General features: G+C 47.5%; 4 protein-coding genes across 10 annotated transcripts; all 4 read left to right on the top strand.

Moving 5' to 3' along the window:
- Positions 1 to 498: 498 nt before the first annotated feature.
- supt16h (SPT16 homolog, facilitates chromatin remodeling subunit) lies at positions 499 to 7,887 on the top strand. The gene is made up of 24 exons (XM_061293348.1): positions 499 to 816; positions 1,699 to 1,791; positions 1,870 to 2,040; positions 2,124 to 2,276; positions 2,350 to 2,496; positions 2,571 to 2,722; positions 2,834 to 3,006; positions 3,113 to 3,203; positions 3,266 to 3,339; positions 3,432 to 3,544; positions 3,643 to 3,708; positions 3,784 to 3,882; positions 4,164 to 4,279; positions 4,353 to 4,506; positions 4,579 to 4,706; positions 5,389 to 5,651; positions 5,719 to 5,837; positions 5,910 to 6,148; positions 6,332 to 6,407; positions 6,486 to 6,655; positions 6,726 to 6,855; positions 6,934 to 7,060; positions 7,137 to 7,211; positions 7,336 to 7,887. The coding sequence occupies exons 1-24, from the start codon at positions 751 to 753 to the stop codon at positions 7,434 to 7,436; spliced, it is 3,096 nt and encodes a 1,031-aa protein (XP_061149332.1). The 5' UTR covers positions 499 to 750; the 3' UTR covers positions 7,437 to 7,887.
- Positions 7,888 to 8,603: 716 nt separating this feature from the next.
- zgc:92594 (uncharacterized protein LOC436996 homolog) lies at positions 8,604 to 12,288 on the top strand. 4 transcript variants are annotated; one of them, XM_061293427.1, is made up of 9 exons: positions 8,610 to 8,948; positions 9,432 to 10,085; positions 10,168 to 10,276; positions 10,364 to 10,462; positions 10,524 to 10,757; positions 10,845 to 10,867; positions 10,960 to 11,108; positions 11,171 to 11,319; positions 11,389 to 12,288. In XM_061293427.1, the coding sequence occupies exons 2-9, from the start codon at positions 9,445 to 9,447 to the stop codon at positions 11,644 to 11,646; spliced, it is 1,662 nt and encodes a 553-aa protein (XP_061149411.1). In that variant the 5' UTR covers positions 8,610 to 8,948; positions 9,432 to 9,444; the 3' UTR covers positions 11,647 to 12,288. The 4 variants fall into 4 exon arrangements, with proteins under 4 accessions (XP_061149394.1, XP_061149386.1, XP_061149403.1 ...); XM_061293410.1 differs by having other exon boundaries at positions 8,604 to 8,868; positions 11,171 to 12,288; XM_061293402.1 differs by having other exon boundaries at positions 8,607 to 8,948; positions 11,171 to 12,288.
- A 205-nt stretch (positions 12,289 to 12,493) lies between these two features.
- On the top strand, positions 12,494 to 14,338 carry mrpl48 (mitochondrial ribosomal protein L48). 3 transcript variants are annotated; one of them, XM_061274461.1, is made up of 8 exons: positions 12,494 to 12,611; positions 12,748 to 12,853; positions 12,920 to 12,951; positions 13,031 to 13,119; positions 13,191 to 13,360; positions 13,436 to 13,538; positions 14,029 to 14,118; positions 14,188 to 14,338. In XM_061274461.1, the coding sequence occupies exons 2-8, from the start codon at positions 12,804 to 12,806 to the stop codon at positions 14,263 to 14,265; spliced, it is 612 nt and encodes a 203-aa protein (XP_061130445.1). In that variant the 5' UTR covers positions 12,494 to 12,611; positions 12,748 to 12,803; the 3' UTR covers positions 14,266 to 14,338. The 3 variants fall into 3 exon arrangements, with proteins under 3 accessions (XP_061130445.1, XP_061130428.1, XP_061130438.1); XM_061274444.1 differs by having other exon boundaries at positions 12,551 to 12,688; positions 12,825 to 12,853; XM_061274454.1 differs by having other exon boundaries at positions 12,567 to 12,688.
- Positions 14,339 to 14,494: 156 nt separating this feature from the next.
- On the top strand, positions 14,495 to 19,635 carry tec (tec protein tyrosine kinase). Of its 2 annotated transcripts, none has more exons than XM_061274379.1 (17): positions 14,495 to 14,654; positions 15,818 to 16,000; positions 16,065 to 16,169; positions 16,614 to 16,695; positions 16,767 to 16,895; positions 16,984 to 17,036; positions 17,115 to 17,290; positions 17,368 to 17,433; positions 17,522 to 17,576; positions 17,679 to 17,761; positions 17,824 to 17,957; positions 18,036 to 18,110; positions 18,200 to 18,371; positions 18,451 to 18,732; positions 18,803 to 18,921; positions 18,998 to 19,155; positions 19,223 to 19,635. In XM_061274379.1, exons 2-17 carry the CDS (start codon positions 15,863 to 15,865, stop codon positions 19,304 to 19,306), a joined length of 1,911 nt encoding a protein of 636 aa, XP_061130363.1. In that variant the 5' UTR covers positions 14,495 to 14,654; positions 15,818 to 15,862; the 3' UTR covers positions 19,307 to 19,635. The 2 variants fall into 2 exon arrangements, with proteins under 2 accessions (XP_061130363.1, XP_061130373.1); XM_061274389.1 differs by having other exon boundaries at positions 17,679 to 17,749.
- The last annotated feature ends 11 nt before the right edge of the window (positions 19,636 to 19,646 follow it).

Here is a 19,646-nt window from a genome sequence, read left to right on the forward strand (position 1 = left end):
ATGTTATCAAAGATACATCTTTAAATTTCTGAATTAATAGTTTTGCGACATTGACCGAATAGGTGTTTCTGGGGACATTTCACAAAATTTCACGAGCCGTCAGCACAAACGTCTATCTTAAATTAAAGAAAAAAGTTTGGCATAACATCGGTTAACTTCCGTGTCCTCTTCTCTCCTTTTGTCGCGAGATTTGAGGCGGTTGACGACTTTAGATGACACCGGCGGGAAAAACCAAGCGTGGCGGGAAAGTAGCAACAAAATCAACACGCGACAGGAGACGCTATCGGGAGAAGCAAAATAGGACAGTCCATGTGAGACGAGCGTGTTGCAATCACAATACGGCCATTAATTAATTAAAAAGACAAAAAGAAACAGTTTATAAATAAATAAAAACAAAGAGGTGTTGATCCTCGACGTGATATTTGTGAATTTATGTATTCTTTTTTTTTTCCTTCAAAACCTCGAAAAGGGGAGGGGGTCGAGAGGTGGACTCAAATATTGGTGCGCGTGCTCGGAAGGAAGAGTAACACGAAACCGTAATTTTCCTTTGTAACATCCGCAGCTTTAAGAGCGTTACAATAGCAGCAGCATCTTTTGTGCGCGGAGGAAGAGGGGGACGACAGCGCGTTGTGTGTGGTGTGACACGCATCATCGTCATCATCATCTTCCTCATCTTCACCATCCGGCCTGCTGAGCTGAACGCGAGGCCGGCGGCGGCGGGTAGCGGGAGTGTGCGACACCAGATTCACCATGGCGGCTAACCTGGACAAGGAAGCCTACTACCGGCGGATTAAAAGACTCTACGGCAATTGGAAGGTAAATTTGTGAGCGGCACTGCAGCTCTCGGACTGGCCCAATCCAAATCACCATTAGCTAACTAGCCCGCTAACTAGCTTGCTAGCTAGCGCAGCATCGCGCCAACGCACTTGTTATTCACCAAATTAGAGCGTCGGCGTGGCCAAAATTGCACCTAGGTAACGTGCTAACATCAAGAAATCCTCGACAGTCGTTTGTGTTGACATTTTCCCCACCACGAGCAGCAATTCCGCTACTCGCTAATGCTAGCTGCCAAGTTAGTGGTTGAGGAGGCAGGCAAGCAGCGTGCATGCGAGCAAGAGCAGCTCAACTTTTGTTCTCCAGCGCCACACATGCTCCACACACTACCGTATAGGTAGGTATATAACACAATAAGATAATTATCAGACTATTTCAGTGTAAGTTTCCCTGAGATAAATGTTTGGACAGTTACGACTATTTTTTTTTTTTTAAAAAGGTGCCAAGTTCAGGCTTAAGTAACAGCAGCGTGACAAGAGTTTCCTCGAGACTTTTGTCCCATTTTGACCCATTTTTAAATGGCTGGTATGGTATCAGAGGAAAAGTTGTCAAACACCAAAACTGACAATATATAAACTGAATGAAATTTGAGTTTACAAAATAATGGTAAGAGTCAAACAGAGTTTGCATATGACGGTCAGGTAGTGGTGTGGTTTAATTTGGCACTCAAACAAGCAAGAAGATTGCCCTGACAAATGCCTGAATGGAAAGGCCACTTCAACCTGACTACAATCTGTGTTGCGCCGAATTTTTCCGATAAGTCAATTGGAACTCAACCTTGATGCAGATTTGCAATTTCTCTATACGTTGCTCAATTCCAACGGCTTGTCATCATAGGCTTCTATATCATGCTTTTCTTCCCAGAAAGGAGAGGATGAGTTTGGTAAAATTGATGCCATCGTGGTGTCTGTTGGAGTGGACGAAGAAATAGTCTACGCTAAATCCACAGCCATACAGGTGAGAGCACGTGGTTAGGGAATCAGCAAGTACGTAATGAGGCCTTGTGTTTTATTAAGGCTCTTCTTCTGTCTTCAGACTTGGCTGTTTGGTTACGAGGTGACGGACACTATCATGGTCTTTTGCGAAACCAAGATCCTCTTCCTCGCCAGTAAGAAGAAGGTGGACTTCCTCAAACAAGTGGCCTTAACCAAGGGCAACGAAAATGCCAACGGTGTCCCGCCCATCACGCTTCTCACCAGGGAAAAGGTGATATTGGCCGACGGGTGCCCGTTTCACTTTTTGAAGGAAAAACACAATTGCGACAGCGGCTGATGCGGCGTCTCTTTCAGAACGAGAGCAACAAGCCCAACTTCGACAAGATGATCGAGGCGATTCGCGGCAGCCGTGGAGGGAAGACGGTGGGTGTGTTCAGCAAGGACAAATTTCCCGGCGAGTACATGAAGAGTTGGAACGACGCGCTTGCGGCCGAGGGGCTGGAGAAGGCAAGAAAAGCGACGTGGCCGCCAACCGGCATTCGCCCGAGGGGGTGTGATGTCACTTCCTCTTTGCCCGCAGGTGGACATCAGCGCCGTGGTGGCGTACACCATGGCGGTGAAGGAGGACGGCGAGCTTGGCCTGATGAAGAAAGCAGCGGCAATCACTAGCGAGGTCTACTCCAAGTTTTTTAAGGAGCGAGTCATGGAGATTGTCGACGCAGATGAGGTGAGGACGCCTGAATAAACGCACTAGTGCCATTCGCCCTCCCCCTCATGTGCGTGTTTTTATCTCGCCAACAGAAAGTGCGCCACAGCAAACTGGCTGAGTCTGTAGAAAAGGCCATTGAGGAGAAGAAGTACTTGGGCGGCGTGGACCCTTCCACTGTGGAGATGTGTTACCCTCCCATCATCCAGAGCGGTGGAAACTACAGCCTCAAGTTCAGCGTCGTCAGGTAGATCGTCAATACCGACACCAATGTTGATACCAACGTCGGAGCCGAAAACTAGCCATGACCCGCAAAATATGATTCAAGGCAAAGCTGAACTTCTCTTCTTCCTGCCAGTGACAAGAACCACATGCACTTTGGTGCCATCACGTGCGCCATGGGCATCCGCTACAAGTCGTACTGCTCCAATCTGGTGCGCACCCTCATGGTGGACCCCCCGCAGGAGATGCAAGACAACTACAACTTCCTGCTGCAGTTGGAGGAGGAGTTGCTGAAGGAGCTCAAGCATGGTGTGTGGTTTTATAAAGAAGAAAAATTATATATGTATTTTTCCCCCCTTTTTTTTTTTTTTTTTTTTGCATGCATGCATGCATATGACCTGCCTTGTTTTTCTAGGTGTGAAAATCTCTGACGCCTACAACACTGTTTTGGAGTACGTGAAGAAGGAGAAACCGGATCTTGTCGCCAAGCTAACAAAGAACCTCGGGTAGGTTCCTGCGAAAAACTGCGCGCTGTAACACGCTCATCTCATGTGTGTTCCGCTTGCAGGTTTGCCATGGGCATCGAGTTCAGAGAAGGCTCCTTGGTGCTCAACGCAAAGAATCAATACAAACTGAAGAAAGGTTTTCACTGTCACTTTAAATTCGGACCGCCCAGTTGACTGAGTCTTCGTTTTGGTTTTATGTTCATCATTTTTTTTTTTGTCACGTGTCAGGCATGGTGCTGAGTGTCAGTTTAGGTTTTGCCGACCTCACAAATAAAGAAGGCAAAAAGGAAGAGCAGAAGAAGTATGCCTTGTTTATCGGCGACACGGTGCAGATCAATGAGGTGAGATGCGCTTCAAGCTGCAGCTGTCAAATTTTGTAGGATGAAATTTATAATTAGATGTTAATTGTTGCACCTCTAATCGTGCGTGGTGGTGACAGGAGGAAGTGGCCACTGTACTCACACCAGTCAAAAAGAAGATCAAAAACGTGGGGATCTTCCTCAAGGTAAGCGTAGCTGCTTTCCTCCTGAAGTCCCGCTGGTGTGCAACCGCCATCTTCTGAACACGTGGCCTCCCTCAGAATGACGACGAGGAAGATGAGGAGGAGGACGGAGACGATGCTGAGGAGCTGCTGGGGAAGGGCGCTCGTGGCGCGGCGCTGCTAGCTGACAGAACTCGGGTGAGTCTACGTGGCGGTGCGTTGACCTGATGCGCACGTGAAAGCTGCTGACTAAGCGTGTGCGTGTTTTTGGTCTTTACTAGCTACTTGGGAAGGTAAGTAGGCAGCAATTCAGTTCAAATCACTCTGAAAGACACCACATGTCCTTTTTGTATTTTTTTTTTTTGTGTGGTTATGTTTGCGTTTGTATTCCATATTCTGATATTCAACATTTTATCATCGCATGTCTGTGTCGAGTGTCGGTCCACCAAAATGACGTACGGGTGTGTGTGTGCTCTCAGAACGAGATGACGGCGGAGGAGAAGCGGCGCACCCACCAGAAGGAGCTTGCCAACAATTTGAACGAAGAGGCCAAACGACGACTGACGGAGCAGAAAGGCGAGCAGCAGATCCAAAAGTGAGTGTCGGCTGCAGATGAAACCAGAATCAGCTTTGGAACCAGACTCCACTTCCCACCTCTTTCTCTTTAGGGCCAGAAAATCCAACGTGTCCTACAAGAACGTGTCTCAGATGCCCAGAGAGAAGGACATCAGAGAAATGAAGATCTTCATAGACAAGAAATACGAGACTGTCGTCATGCCAATCTTCGGCATCGCCACGCCGTTTCACATCGCCACAATCAAGGTAAGCCATCTTGGCCTCCTTTTCCTGCCACTTCTGAGTTGGACTGCAGCTAACCTCCGTGTCCTTGTCCAGAACATCAGCATGTCTGTGGAAGGGGATTACACGTACTTGAGGATTAACTTCTACGTTCCCGGCAGCTCCTTGGGCCGACAGGAAGGGAACATCTTCCCCAATCCAGACGCCACTTTTGTTAAGGAAATGTGCGTATCTTAACAGCATGAGATTGGAGGTTGCCGTTCAAGAATTGCATTCTTGTCGTGACTACGTGTTTGGAGCAAATATTCTTCACACTTAAATGTTGAGACGGCGTCGGGATAAGTCTGGTCCTCGCCACATTGAGGTGTCAATGCATCGCGAATTTTGAAATGGTACTTTAAATTCCACATCCAATCATTTTATGTAATAGGAGCGACCCGAACAAGAAGAGAAAAGACCATGAGGTTAATGCTAAACACTTTTGTGAAATGCACAGTTGGAAAAGACCAGAATAAGGCTACAAGTAGACGCTTTGATGTACAGTACCAAAGTCTGACTAGAACTGTGTTGGGGCGGAGGGCAAGCAGTTACGGAACAGAAAAATAGAATCACGATTAAAAAGTATTGGAATAAATCAACTGCTACTTAGTTCCTATCCTAAGTCATACCTCCAGAATCAATGCCTCCCATTGGCTCCCTGACACACCTGGCTAAGCCCCGCCTTTTAAATTTGCCAGTACCTGAGTATAGCTACTCCATGTGACCCCCCCCAAAAAAAAAAAGCTGCACCCCATGCATATTTCATGATAAATGAGTCTTTAAAATATAAATTAATTTGACAACGATAATACTGCTCACGCAGTAAATGTTAGACTGTCAAGTGACTCTTCTTTCCTGCACTGTTAGCACGTACCGTGCGTCCAACCTGAAGACGCCTGGCGACACCTCGGTGCCGTCCACCAACCTGCAGAATGCCTTCCGGATCATCAAGGAGGTCCAGAAGCGCTACAAGACGCGGGAGGCCGAGGAGAAGGAGAAAGAGGGCATCGTCAAGCAGGACTCGTTGGTCATCAACCTAAATCGCAGCAACCCCAAACTCAAAGACCTCTACATCCGCCCCAACATTGCCCAGAAGAGGATGCAGGGCTCGCTGGAGGCGCATACCAACGGTAAGGTCGGAGGTCGCGCCTCCGCCCGCATCCACGTCATCATAATAACATTGGTCTCCCGGGTCAGGTTTCCGTTTCACATCTGTCCGCGGCGATAAAGTGGACATCCTTTACAACAACATCAAGCACGCCATCTTCCAGCCGTGCGACGGCGAGATGATCATCGTCCTGCACTTCCACCTCAAGGTGCCGCCGGGCGATCGAGGAAAACGCGGCCACGTTCTTCCCGGGCCGGGCTGAAAAGTGTCCGCTTTGTAGAACGCCATCATGTTCGGCAAGCGCCGCCACACGGACGTGCAGTTCTACACGGAAGTGGGCGAGATCACCACGGACCTGGGCAAGCACCAGCACATGCACGACCGCGACGACCTCTACGCTGAGCAGATGGAGCGCGAAATGCGGCACAAGCTCAAGTCTGCTTTCAAGAATTTCATCGAGAAGGTTGAGACGCTCACCCGAGAAGAGCTGGAGTTCGAGGTTCCCTTCAGGGACCTAGGGTGAGATTTTGCAGCATAAGTAGAGCATTTTTTTTCCTTCCTCAAAAGCTGACATCCATACAAAATAAGACAACTAAGAGCCATCCTTTAATTTGGTCAATTACAGTTTTCAACCAGTTGATTCCATTGGAATGGATTTTGAGTCTTTCAACCTGGCTAACATGCCCTCCAATGTGTTTGCAGTTTCCAGGGCGCCCCTTACAGGAGTACCTGCCTGCTGCAGCCCACCTCCAGTTCCCTTGTCAACGTTACGGAATGGGTGAGTGCAACACGCGCAACCGTTTTCAACAATGCACGTGCGTTTAAACTCGTCCTCATGAATCCGAAATGCGTGCAGCCGCCGTTCGTGGTGACTCTGGACGAGGTGGAGCTGGTCCACTTTGAGCGTGTGCAGTTCCATCTGAAGAACTTTGATGTGGTCATCGTTTACAAGGACTACAACAAAAAGGTCACCATGATCAACGCCGTGCCCGTCAACTCCCTGGACCCCATCAAGGAGTGGCTCAAGTAAGATAGCCGTCGCCGAATAAGGCACCCGCCGTGCTGGGTTCATCATGCTTCTTCCTCTCCTTTGCAGCTCGTGTGACATTAAGTATACGGAGGGCGTCCAGTCCCTCAACTGGACCAAGGTCATGAAGACCATTGTGGATGACCCCGAGGGATTCTTCGAGCAAGGAGGCTGGTCCTTCCTGGACCCGGAGAGCGAGGTCTTTTGGCACTCGTCCGCCGCGCCAGGCGGCCTTTTGCGTCCGCACTCTGCTCAATTTGTGTCCTTTGGCTACCAGGGGAGCGGCGCCGAAGAAGATTCCGAGTCTGAGATGGAGGACGAGACGTTCAACCCCTCTGCGGACGAGACGGAGGTGGAGGAGGAAGATAGCGACGAAGACTACAGCTCCGAGACGGAGAATTCCGGTACGTCTTTCCCAGACGCCCGCCCCGATGTGAGACTTTCATCAAGACCTATAAAGCCGCGTGATGTCACCCGCAGACTACAGTGCATCACTGGGCAGCGAGGAGGAGAGCGGCAAGGACTGGGACGAGCTGGAAGAAGAGGCCAGGAAAGGTGCGTCAACTCCTTGTCACCAGACTTTAGTTCAACTTGGGCCGCCACTATCCAATCTTTTTCAAACGGATGATTCTATCGAACAAAGTCCGAGGGTGAAGCCCGCTTATGTTGTCGTACGCAGCCGACAAGGAAAGTCACTACGAGGACGAGGACACATCCAACAAGAAGAGAAAGCACCAGTCGTCAAGGATGCAGCCAGTCAAGAAGAAGAGGCGGTCCTAGATGTCTTCCTCGCTCCGCCCGCCCCAACTCGTCTCGCCCTCCCGCACTCTGGCTCACACGACGTGTGTCGGCGTAGAGGTCGCCCGCCACGTCACGTCATCATGGTGACGTACCAGCAAAGTTCATTTTCTCTTCATTCCTCAACCTTCTACATTGTGTGTGTGCGCAAAATGCATTTTTACCACCAATATTTCTGTTGGCTCCCAAAGAAAACACTTGACATGCCCCCTGACAAGTCTTTTTATGATGAGTCCCTCCCATGTGTTGTTAACTGTGAAATCAACATGATTTGTTGGGGGGGGGGGGTATTTTGTTTTTTAATGGGGTTTATAAACAACACACACAGTCTGCCTCCTTTGTCTTTTTTTCTGGATAGGTGTTTGTTGTACTTAATTCTAAAAATCCATTTTTTTTTGTTTTTGTAATAAAATAAAAAGGAACACATGCCTGATTTGCGTGGATCTCTAAAAAGCTTTGATGAGCTTTTTAAAATATTTTCTCTTTTTAAATATGAGAAGGGAAATATGGGGAAACACCGACTCATGTGATGTGAATGAATGTTAATGGCTGTTGGCTTCCTCATGCACATGCATACTTTACGCTCTGCTGAGTACAAAAAGGTTTTCAAGTGATTTGTTTTGATTTGTGAGATAGAAACCTGGCATTTTAGGTGACAGCGAAGATGTGCAGATAATAGTCCCTTACTTGTTATTCAAATACGTACACTGTGAGGCGAGCAAGGCCATGGTCACTGACGTCACTGTGACGTAACGCGAAAGAAACTTTTTGGACTCTCGTCTAACGTCACGAGCATTAAGGCGCCTTGAAACATCACAGTCTCTCTGCAGGCGCCAACGACTCGAAGTGAGCATTCTGTTCTATCTAAGGTATTATTACAGCTACAAAGTCACACAAAAACGAGTCTTTCCACAGATACGTAGTTGAAAAGTAAGACGACGGGGCACATTTGACAGGCCATTTTTCCAAGAGTGCTGTGGACGTCTCATTTCCGTCTTATTCTAATTTAACGTGACTCGAATATTTTGTTTGATTTACACATAAAATGGCGTCGTAGAATGTTAACCAGAACGGCGTTGTTTTTTTTGTTTTTTTTTAACTATATTTGTTTAAGTGTAACGGCGTTGCTGTGAAGGTAGCAAATAGGGTATGGCAGGTTGCTGGATATCCGAGGCGACCTGAAAGTCTCTCGCCTCATCAACGTGCGACTTGACTTCATCTATCTTGTTTTCGTGTCAATCCCACAGTTCAGTCCGTTTCGAACTGTCGTGTAACGTACGGAAATTTCCAGGAAGACCAATTGTACAACAAGCTGGGGGATTGTGTCCATGGATGAGTCACGCGGGAGCTAGCCCAGCAGGTGCAGCACGGCTTCGGGATTGTTCGTCTCGGCTTGTGAGCCCAGACAGCCCAGGTCAGTGGTCCTCGCGCTCCATCGGCGTCGTATTTGGTCGGTGAGCTCCGACAACAGGCTGGTCCGCCTTGCCCGTTAAGGTGAGTACAAGGCAGCCCCAGATCAGAAAATCGCTAAGAGGATTTACTCCTGTCGCTACTATGCTAGCTTGTTGACTTGAATGTTTTGGACTTATCCACTGTTCGGTCAGCGGTGTCCCTTGGGGTAACTTTGACATTTTAATACAAAAGGTGCAATTTATCAAAAGTGACATTTTACTATCCATCGTTTGTCCAAGTCTTTCCCTCGTTTGCCTCAAATATAACCTAAAATACGGAGTATTTCAGTTATATTATTCTGTCTGACCACAAGGGGGCACTGTTTAATACATTTGCATAGATAAAGGAAGAAGAAGAAGCTTCTTCCACGTTTTGTTTTTGGTGGCCTGTTTTAAGTCCTTTATGCCAACCAGTCATTTTAGTTCTCATTACTTTTAATCATGTAAGTACACTTGTATGGAGATTCTTTCCAGTCAAATGTCCCGTGCCTCTTCCATTCGGGTCATCACTTGCACTTCTCCTCAGGACCGTCACCAACATGGCATCGGGCCCGTCGGACCGATCCAGCCCATTGGACCAATCCAAAGTCCTTCAGGAGGAGCTGACCTGCCCCGTGTGCCTGGACGTCTTCCACGACCCGCGCCTGCTTCCGTGCGGCCATAACTTTTGTAAAATATGCCTGGATCAGTTGCAGCAATTGACGGTTCAGAGCAGATTCCAGTGCCCAGAGTGCCGCGAGAGCCACCGCTGCAACAGGAGCTTCCAGAAGAACTTCAAGTTGGCTAACATCGCCTTTGACTTCCGCCGTCGCCGCAGAGCGGCCAACTCCTCTACTGGAGCTGAGGCGTCAGCCCTGGCTTCCAAAGTGTGTGTTGCATCCATCTCGACTGGCCAACGAGAATGCGTCCCGTGTGACTACTGCCCACCTCCCACCGCCGAGTTGTCAGGCCCTGGAACTTCTGCAGACGCTGGCAACTCGCAAGACAAGGGAGACATGCAGGCGGGTTCCGCTGGCGATTCTAACATGGCAGTCAAGATGTGCCTCAAATGCGAGGTGTCAATGTGTCCAGAGCACGTCAAACCCCATCTGGAGCTGCCTGCGTTTCGAGAGCATCCGCTGACAGAACCTATGAAAGACTTTTGGAAGAGAAAATGCCCTGACCATGATGAGATCTTTAAGTATGTGTTGGAGGAGACGCACGCTCCGCCGAGACTCAACAATGCCCTCTCTCAGAAAGTTTCCAATTCTGTTATTCTGCAGGTACTACTGCCTTCAGGATGAAGTGTGCGTGTGCAACGCTTGCACCGTCGAAGGAGGACATACTGGACACACAATCAAGACCCTGAGGAACACCATGATCGACATCAAGGTGTGACACGGAGCATTCGGCACTTGAGAGGAATGTTCGGCGTGCGGCTTGGAGGCTTTCAGATGAAGCAATGTTGGTGTCCTTTAGCAGGTGCGTTTACACAAGCAGCTCAATAAGATGGAGAGAAAGTACACCTTGGCCCAGAAGATGCTCCATGAGCAGTCAATGAAGGAGAGCGCGAACAAGGCAAGGAAGGCTCTGGCATGTCATGTTATTCGTTCTTTTCCGTGACCCGTCTCTTCTGCAGAAGTTCTTGGAGGACTCTGATGCCTGCTTGACCAGGCTGCGTCAAGATCTGGAGGCTAAAGTGGCGGTCTTTGTGAACCGACTTTTGGAGTGTGCGCGCACCAACTGCGAAGCCGTCATGCCCACCATTCAGAAGAACATCACCCGCATCAACCAGGACTTGACTCGTCTCTGGGAGGTTCATAGCGGCATCAAGAGCCTCATGGAGGAAAGAGACGCGTTTCGCTTCATCGAGGTGACTCGCATAGACGTCTTTGTGTGTCCCGGTCTCTCAACTTTTATCATGACCATGTTTCATGTCGTGCTCCCCGCCCGCCTCCAGGCATACAAGACCACAGGAAAGCAGTAAGCTGCCAATTCTATATTGCAGTTTGGTATGGACTTCCTCTACCTAGTGATATGTTAAAGAATCACTGCATCATCTTTCCACTCTCCAGATGTCGCAAACTGCTGAAGAAGAACATGTTCGACCCAGACTACGTGGATATAGATCCAGGGCTTCTGGCCATCATGATGGAGGACGAAATGCAAAAGTTCCTCAACCTGGATCTCACCTTTTACATCTTTGCAGCCATCAAGTCAATATGTGAGCAAAGTCCGTCCACTCAATCCGACCCGGCAACAAGATTAAATGTTCCTTTTGATCAGGTCAACAGAGTGATAACGAGGAGGAGCGTTATGAAAGCGAGGACGTGATCAGGGAGGAAACTGAAGATGCCGAACCTGATGAAGGCAGTGACCACGATGATGGCAGCGAGGAAGAGCTAAGCGAGGACGAGGAGGAGAGTGAGGAAGAGGTGGAAGAAAGGCAGGAGAATGAAGGTCATGAACTGAGTGATTCTGATGCACTTTACATCCCCGAACAGGAGGAGGAGGAAGAGGAGGATGAAGAAGACGGGCAGGAGAATGAAAGTCATGAACTGAGTGATTCTGATGCACTTTACATCCCCGAAGAGGAGGAGGAGGAAGAAGAAGAATCAGAAGAGAGGGATGAGGGGGGAGAGGAAGCTCAGGATGAGGAGTATGAAGATATTGAGGATGGGGAAGAGGAGATTGATGAGGGAGGAGAGGAAGCTCAGGATGAGGACTATGAAGATATTGAGGATGGGGAAGAAGGAGATTAGAGTCACGCACAAATACACAGCTGAATGTAGAATCAAGTGACCTCACTTGGGTTCTGTGATTATTTTTTTTCTCCCATATTTTACACATGAAGAAAAAAGCAGTAATTATTTGTTGGAATCTCAGCTCATCACTCTCTTATAGTATTCACATTATCTCAGTGCTTGCGTGGTTTATACATCAACATGATACAAAATATGTATCCTAGTTTAATTAGAGGCTCTCCACGCGAACGCTTGTTTGTCAATAACATAACCAATGATTGACTGGCAATCATTCCGGGGGAACCTCTACCTCTCGCCCAAAGCTAACTGGGGTCAGTAGAATATCTATTGTATTGCATTAATGCCTTCATTCACGGTAGTTAGCCAAAGAGGTGTAAAAAATATATTTTGTGTGGATAAATACAAGATTGTTTGCACTCTGCTATTATCAGCAATTGGATGTGTTCTATTTCTGCCAAACTTAGAATGTTCACTTAAGCAAGAGTTTGCACTTAATTTAATTGGCTGCTATGCTATGTTGGGCCTACTATATTTGAATGTTGAATCTAAATGTTTTCATATAAATGATTTTGGGACAAGTAAAACTGTTAATAAAATAGTTATTGAAATGAAAGTTTGTAATAAAATGGCATGAACGAATTCATTTTTTTATTTTTTTTTCCACACCAACATTTTTTTGTCAAAATAAAATTGTAAAGCGGAAGCAAACGCAAACACGGACGTTTAAAAGCGACGTACTCGCTTTCGGTTAACACTTAACGTTTTTGTCATTTGCTTTCAAAATGACAATACAATATATGCTGTGGTACTTTAAATATTTCGTCTGATACTGTAGTTCCATTATCATACCGTCAAAAGTTAGAATGTTATATGCTCAAAAAAACATGACGGACCAGAAGACACATTTTATTCTCCACACGGACACGTGAAGATGACGTACCAGCTTCCCGTGATCGTTCACGGTTAGCGATTTTAGTGGAAGTCATTTGTCGCCGTTGTATTGCTAAATTGTACAAATATGAATCCTGTCCTGCGAAAGGTATGCATTGTGTATATTTGATACTTGTTTTTCTGATCGTCTTGTTTTTATTTTAAAAGGTCATTGACTTTCGCTTCCTTCAATGTTGATGCCGTCCTCCCATGATTGCTGAGTGATGTTTGCTTTGAATTACCAGGTGTCGAGTCAAGCCCTTTACCTCTGCAGGCAAGTACTCCAAGTTGCGCTCAGCAAAGTCTCCTTTTGTGTTGACTCTTCTTTTTGTCTCTCTAGGGCTCCAGTATGCTCCCGACTTTCTGCGTGGGGTAAGCGCACACGAGAAATGTGTGGAACTGTATGGCTTGTGCGCGTTGGTTACCTGAGATGTTGCTGTGTGGCGTGCAGGAGGGTTGGCCCAAACTCAAGAAAGGACATACAGAAGCTCACCCACCAAAGGTATTGGGAGGTGGCGGCATCTCTTGCCCAGAGAAGTGGTGAGTGGTGGCCAGACGCTTAAACGGTATTCCAACATCACAGCCTGGAAATAAAATCTATTCATGTACAGCCAAAGAGAAAGAAAGACAAGCTTCAGATGCAGAGCATCATGGCCGCTACAAACGTGGCGTACGGCACCCTCAACATCCACGTGTCGGGGTACGACATGACAGCGGTGGAGCACTACGCTAAATATCTCCATAACCTGTGCAACAGGCTCGACATCACCGTGGCAGAGAGGTGAGATTGGGGATGCAAAATCTCACTTGTTGAAAAGCTGTGAAATCCAATGTGCATTGTTTGGCCCCCGGTTAGCTACGCGCTGCCCACCAAAAGCACTGAGGTGATGCTGATGCAGGAGAGTGGCACCAAGATGTACGTCGACTCGCTTCTGAAGACTCATAAACGTGTCATTCAGGTAACACTCGCGCAGATGTTTGAAAATGTCACCTTTTCCTAGCACCGCAGAAAGAGCCATTAATCTGTCTGGGCCAGTTCAGAAAACCCAAGAAAAAAATCAAGAAAAATAGCAATCTCAATGATTGTACTTGTGAACTAAAAACCGAGTAAAACTGAAAAATAGAATAGAGAATTAATCAATTTGCGCATTCTGATTTGGTGCATCAATTCAATTGTGCCTTCTTTGAACACCAGGGGGCAGCACTGAAACAGTACGGTTCATAAATACGGTGCAGTTGTGTCTGTCTACATGAGTTCCTAAACATTTTTCTTCACATAGCCATTGCTTTTTGTTAGCCTGTCAATGGCATGTCATTATGTGCTCATATTAAGCGAGTGGGGCCATTCCAAAAGCAAAATTGTTTCATACACATGATGGTGTAGAATCTTTTGTTTGGGAGTAAAAGGTTGAAGCGCTTAGTCTGCCGCTTATTCTGGCGCACACACAGTTGAGGAGCCTGAAGGCGACGCTGTGTCCTGTCTTGATGGACATCCTCGTGAAGAACCAGCCGGAGGGAGTCAACCTGTCGGTAAAGGAGGTGAGTTGGCTTTGGTGGAAGACCTCGTCTCCCACACGTTAACGTTTTATTTTGTCTTTTTCCCGGAAGCACACGGAGGCGGACTTCTTAGCCCGCTTCAAGGCACGACCTGAGCTGGAGGGGCTCATGGCTCAGATGGGCCAATAGGCTGTGTACAAAATTTGTTTTTGCTGGCACTGTATGGTGGGTTTTTAAAAAAAATAAAATCATGTCTATTGTTTCCTTTCTATGTTTTTCTTTTATTACACATGGAGGGAAAATGTGATTATCGAGGGTGTGAAAGAATTCTTGATTTGAGTTGAACATTTTCTTCTCCACTTTGTGTTCAGTGTCTGTGCCTTTGGCAGGAAGTTGACTTGGACCGATGCATGCGTGTCACAAATGCATGAGGAGCAGACAAAAGGAGAAGTGAAAGTTGCAAATAAATGAGAGTACATATCATATCAGTCACATCATCCTTCAAGCCACACTTGGCTTGAGAAACAGCGTGGAAGAAAAAGAAAATCCAGCACAAGACAGCTGGGGCACCTTGACCTGTAAGTCATTTATCACGTCTGGGTGTGTACACATTTTCACAAAAGAAATCCATGCTCTGATTTAATTTGCTGTTCTAACTCCACCTCATTTGTTCAACCCGCCCTTTTTTGCCAACTGGGGTGGCATGATGAAGGGAAAACAAAAGCTTCTCGTTTCTTCCAAAACTCTTGCACTTTTGTGCAAATATTCCTGTTAAATATTCTTTCAATGATGTGTCAGAGAAACAATTGTTTCTTTTTATCATAAAAAATTCAATCAAACGTTAAAAAACGTTTCATCAAACAAACTGTTTGCAATAGAAAATACAAATATTCAGGAGATAGTTGATGTCAGCTAGCTGCTAATGGTGCTGATTAGCTTGTTAGCACCTTATTAATGAAGTTGGATTATTATCAGGGTGACCTGTGTTTAGAATACTGACTCCCCAATCACCAATTATTTTGGTTTTGTGGACTTTATGGTTCGCTCATTTGTCAGAAGGATCATGATTTATGTGTCAATCATGTCATGATTGTGAGCAAAAAATGACTCAGTTAAAGGAGTGAATGGTTAACGCTGTTAGGGTTTGCAGAATATCTTCATCGTATGATTGATTATGTTGGAATGTAACGTGTAATAATTTAACTAGCTTGTCCTGTCTTAACAAAAGTAGTAGACCAAAGTGCTAAGATCTTTTTAACTGATTGACTAGCTGCAGAGGAAGCAATCAAAGTTGCTTTGTTTACAGAACGTCGTAAAAGGCCCCCTGCTATGCTTTGATCAGCAGGGAAGCGGCTTCACCCCAGCCTGTGTTCCCACACCCCCACTTTCAACCCCACTCTGTTGCTTCCAATAAATATGCACCTGATTAGGCCTGAGTCAGACCTCCATTCGACCATCGCTGTAAGCACAGTTATGAATGGACTCTCCACTTGCAGGTGTTTAAAATGACTTGCTTGACTCCTGTGTGGTTCTTGCAAAATAAGTTAGAGTTAGCACCACCCTAACAAACGGCCATGTAAAAATCATCATCGTTCAATTCTTGAGTAAGTTTTATTTTGACTGCATCAAAACTTTGGTCAGAGGTCCAGTCAGAGACTATGGATGCTAAAAATGTCTTCCATGGCCGTTCTTTTCCCAGATCTGTGATTAATGATTACCAAGAGTTTTCCCCTCAACTCAGATAGAGTTGCGTCAGCGACCGGCCATGGGATGACATTTGGCCAAGATGAGTGATGAGCCGTTGTTGGAGGAGAAGCTGATCAAGCGATCGCAGCAGAAGAGGAGGATGTCGCCGCTCAACTTCAAGGAGAGGCTGTTTGTCCTGACCAAGAACAGCCTCAGCTACTACGACGGCAGGGCGGAGGTGACGTTTCTCTTTTGCCGTGCATAGGAAGTCAAGAACTAACAAGTTGTATTTTTGTTCTCAGAAAAAGTTCCAAAGAGGCTGCATCGAGCTGAGTTGCATCCGATGTGTGGAGGTGGTCAAGGACGAGGTTGGGCTCAACCCCTGCCAGAACAAATATCCTTTCCAGGTATGTCGTGTGTGCTCATTTGGGAAAAATGCAGCGCTAGCGCAACCACACTGAAAACAAGCGCTACAAATAGTAACGACCAAACATGGCTCCCCCGCTTGGTCATGTGACACCTTTGACACCATGTATAACATTTTTTATTTGACTCCCTCTTTAAATCCAAAAAATGTCTATCTTTTAAATGCTTGGTGTGTTTGTTGGATTTTAATCGAATCTAGGTTTAGTCATCAAACAATGATTCAAATAAGTGCAACATAAAAAAAATCTGCTTACACAAACTCTATTCAATTTACACCCCAAAAGCTCTTTATGAGTCTCATAAATGTGAGAAGCTCATATTTAACATTTGATTTCTCTCCCCCACATTTATTACTATTAACAACTGCACTTTTAATCACAAGTGCCCTTAACTTTGTAATTTGGCCAAAACAATTCTCCCGGCAGGTGGTGCACAGCACCAACACGCTGTACGTGTTCACGCCAAGCCACGACAGCAGGAGCGTCTGGGTCCAGCGAATCAAAGAGGGTTAGTTCAGGTTGCTTTTCTGCCTTTCAACTGTTGCGCCAATGCCAGCATGCACCCACGTGCGCGCGCAGAGATCCGAGACAACCTGGAGATCCTGACCAAGTTTCACCCGCGGTTCTGGTGGGAGGGCGAGTGGCTGTGCTGTGGTCAGGTGGAGAAGCAAGCCCCCGGCTGTGAGGAGTACAACCCGTTTGGAAATAGTGAGCGGCCGCCTTTCTCATCCTCCAAACAATCCAATACCACTCGCACTTATTTACTCATCTTCCACTTTCCGTTCCTCTTTTGCAGCTTCCAGGAAACCGTTACCCCCGATTCCCGCTGAGGACGGCACATATGGAAGGGTAACCGCCCGCACACTCACTCCCAGTGTCCCTCCACACACACATGGTCCACCTTTGACCCGCCCCGTTTTTTTCTAGCACCCGCAACCTCTCCTCCCCGAGGTGTGCGACGACGACTACGCTGAAGACACGGTGGTGGCGCTTTATGACTTTGCCGGCAGCGAGCCGCACGACCTGAGTCTTGTCAAAGGAGACGAATACGTCATCGTGGAGCGTTGTGACGTCAACTGGTACAAAGCACGCAACCAAGACGGGTGCGTTGGAAACTTTACTGCAACCCACATAGGCACATCGTTATCACATTAATAAACAACATCATCTCTCCACACAGGGATGAAGGCTACATCCCGAGTAACTACGTCACTGAGAAGAAATCTGGCAACCTGGCGCAGTTTGCGTGAGTTGTTTTTAATCAGTAGAGGGGAGTGTGTTAGCCGTTTAAAAGCATCCAGAGGAACGTGTGTGTGTTTTTGTGTGTGTGCAAGCTGGTACAGCAAACATGTCAACCGGAACAAGGCTGAGGAGCTCCTGCGGAAAGAGGTGTCGACTTCTGGCTATCCTTTCTTGATATACAAAAATTGTTATCCTTGCAAATAATAGGGGGTTACACCATGCTACCTGTATCTCTGCCGCCCCCTACAGGAGAAAGAAGGAGCCTTCATTGTCAGAGAGTCCAGCACCAGGGGGACTTACACAGTTTCGCTCTACACAAAGTCCGTGGCAGGGTAAACGCCACACTCGCGCGACGGATGACGACGGGTGTCATATTTGTCGCGTTGGTCCGTAGGAAGGGAGGCGGCGCCATTAAACATTACCGAATCCGGGAGACCAAAGGCTCGCCTAAACAGTTTTACCTGGCGGGGAAACATATGTTTCCATCCATCGCCGAGCTCATCACGTACCATCAACACAACGCGGCAGGTACGACTGTTATGAAAGCGTCAAGTGCAAAATATTTTCACGTATGGTAGAATAATAGAACATCTCTCATCACATCAGGGATGGTCACCAGATTAAGATATCCTGTCGGGAAACAGGACAGGTCGGCTCCGTCCACAGCTGGCTTCAGCTACGGTGGGACTTTTTTTCCCTTATGATGCTGCTTCGATGCAGCTAGTTTAATCTATTGTGACGTGTGTGTAACCCCCCCCCCCCCCCCCCAGAGAAGTGGGAGATCAACCCCAGTGACCTGACCTTCATGAAAGAGGTTGGCAGCGGTCAGGCAGGGGTGGTGCGGCTCGGCATGTGGAGAGCGCAGCATAAAATTGCCATCAAGGCCCTCAAGCCGGGCGCCATGTATGAAGAGGACTTCATCGAGGAGGCCAAGGTCATGATGTATGAGGAACCCCGCCGCTATTTGCGATGACATTTCTGGACAATTGTAGTCTTCCCGGAGCCTTTGTCATCCCTCCAGGAAGTTGTCCCATCCCAAGCTGGTGCAGCTGTACGGCGTGTGCAGCCAGCAGCGGCCCATCTACATCGTCACCGAGTTCATGGAGCACGGCTGCTTGCTGGACTTCCTGCGGAGTCGGCGGGGCAGCTTAGGCGCGGCCTCACTGATGAGCGTCTGCCTGGATGTGTGCGAGGGCATGCGGCACTTGGAGAGCAGCTGCTTCATTCACAGAGATCTCGGGGCCAGGAACTGCCTGGTGAACGACGCCCTGGTGGTTAAGGTGTCTGACTTCGGCATGGCCAGGTTAGCGCGGCGTTTGCTGCCCATCACGTGAATGAAGCGGTGTTGGCAGGTGTCCCGCTGTGCGGTGCAGGTACATTTTGGATGACCAGTACACCTCGTCGTTGGGCTCCAAGTTCCCTGTGAAGTGGTCACCTCCAGAAGTCTTCAACTTCTGCAGATACAGCAGCAAATCTGACGTCTGGTCCTATGGTCAGACATCACACTTCACAAATTCCCTTGTACGTTTAGCAGATCCAGATGCATTTTCATCTCTGTGACCACGCAGGTGTGCTGATGTGGGAGGCGTTCACTGAAGGCCGCATGCCGTTTGAGCAATGTGACAACCACGAGGTCGTTACCTTGGTAACGAAGGGTCACCGCCTCCCTCGGCCCAAACTTGCCACGGCGACTATCTATGACATCATGCAGCTGTGCTGGCAGGAGGTCAGCCCACCCCACGCGCACAAAGAAGTTTCTTAGTACCAACGAGTCACCCTTGCTATCTCCACAGAGACCCGAGGACCGTCCATCCTTCTCGCAGCTCTGCCTCATGGTCGCTGATCTTCTGGAGGGCGATGTCGCGCTCGCCAACTGACTCGTGCGGCGGCCGTGAGGTGAGCGGTCCGAGACGAAGACTGTGTGTAGCATGCAAACTAGATGATGGTTCTTCTCCCCTGATTTTTGGGATATGAGTGCTGTACGGGTCCACATACTTCACATTAAGTTTGGCAGACGAGAAAAAAAGATGTCTGACCTGTCTGTCAGTGTTATTGAGAAAAACAACCCATTTTTCCTTTTTTGTGGCAGATTTGAACGCATTATTAATATTTCCATTCATACCAATGAGTAAAACTGATTTGAGGTGTCATTGTTCTGCATAATGAATTAAACTTGTGTCTCGAGGCACTGTACTTACTTCTCAAACGATTCCATTG

This window comes from Syngnathus typhle, linkage group LG1 (assembly GCF_033458585.1).
Source record: "Syngnathus typhle isolate RoL2023-S1 ecotype Sweden linkage group LG1, RoL_Styp_1.0, whole genome shotgun sequence".
Lineage (NCBI taxonomy): Eukaryota > Metazoa > Chordata > Actinopteri > Syngnathiformes > Syngnathidae > Syngnathus > Syngnathus typhle.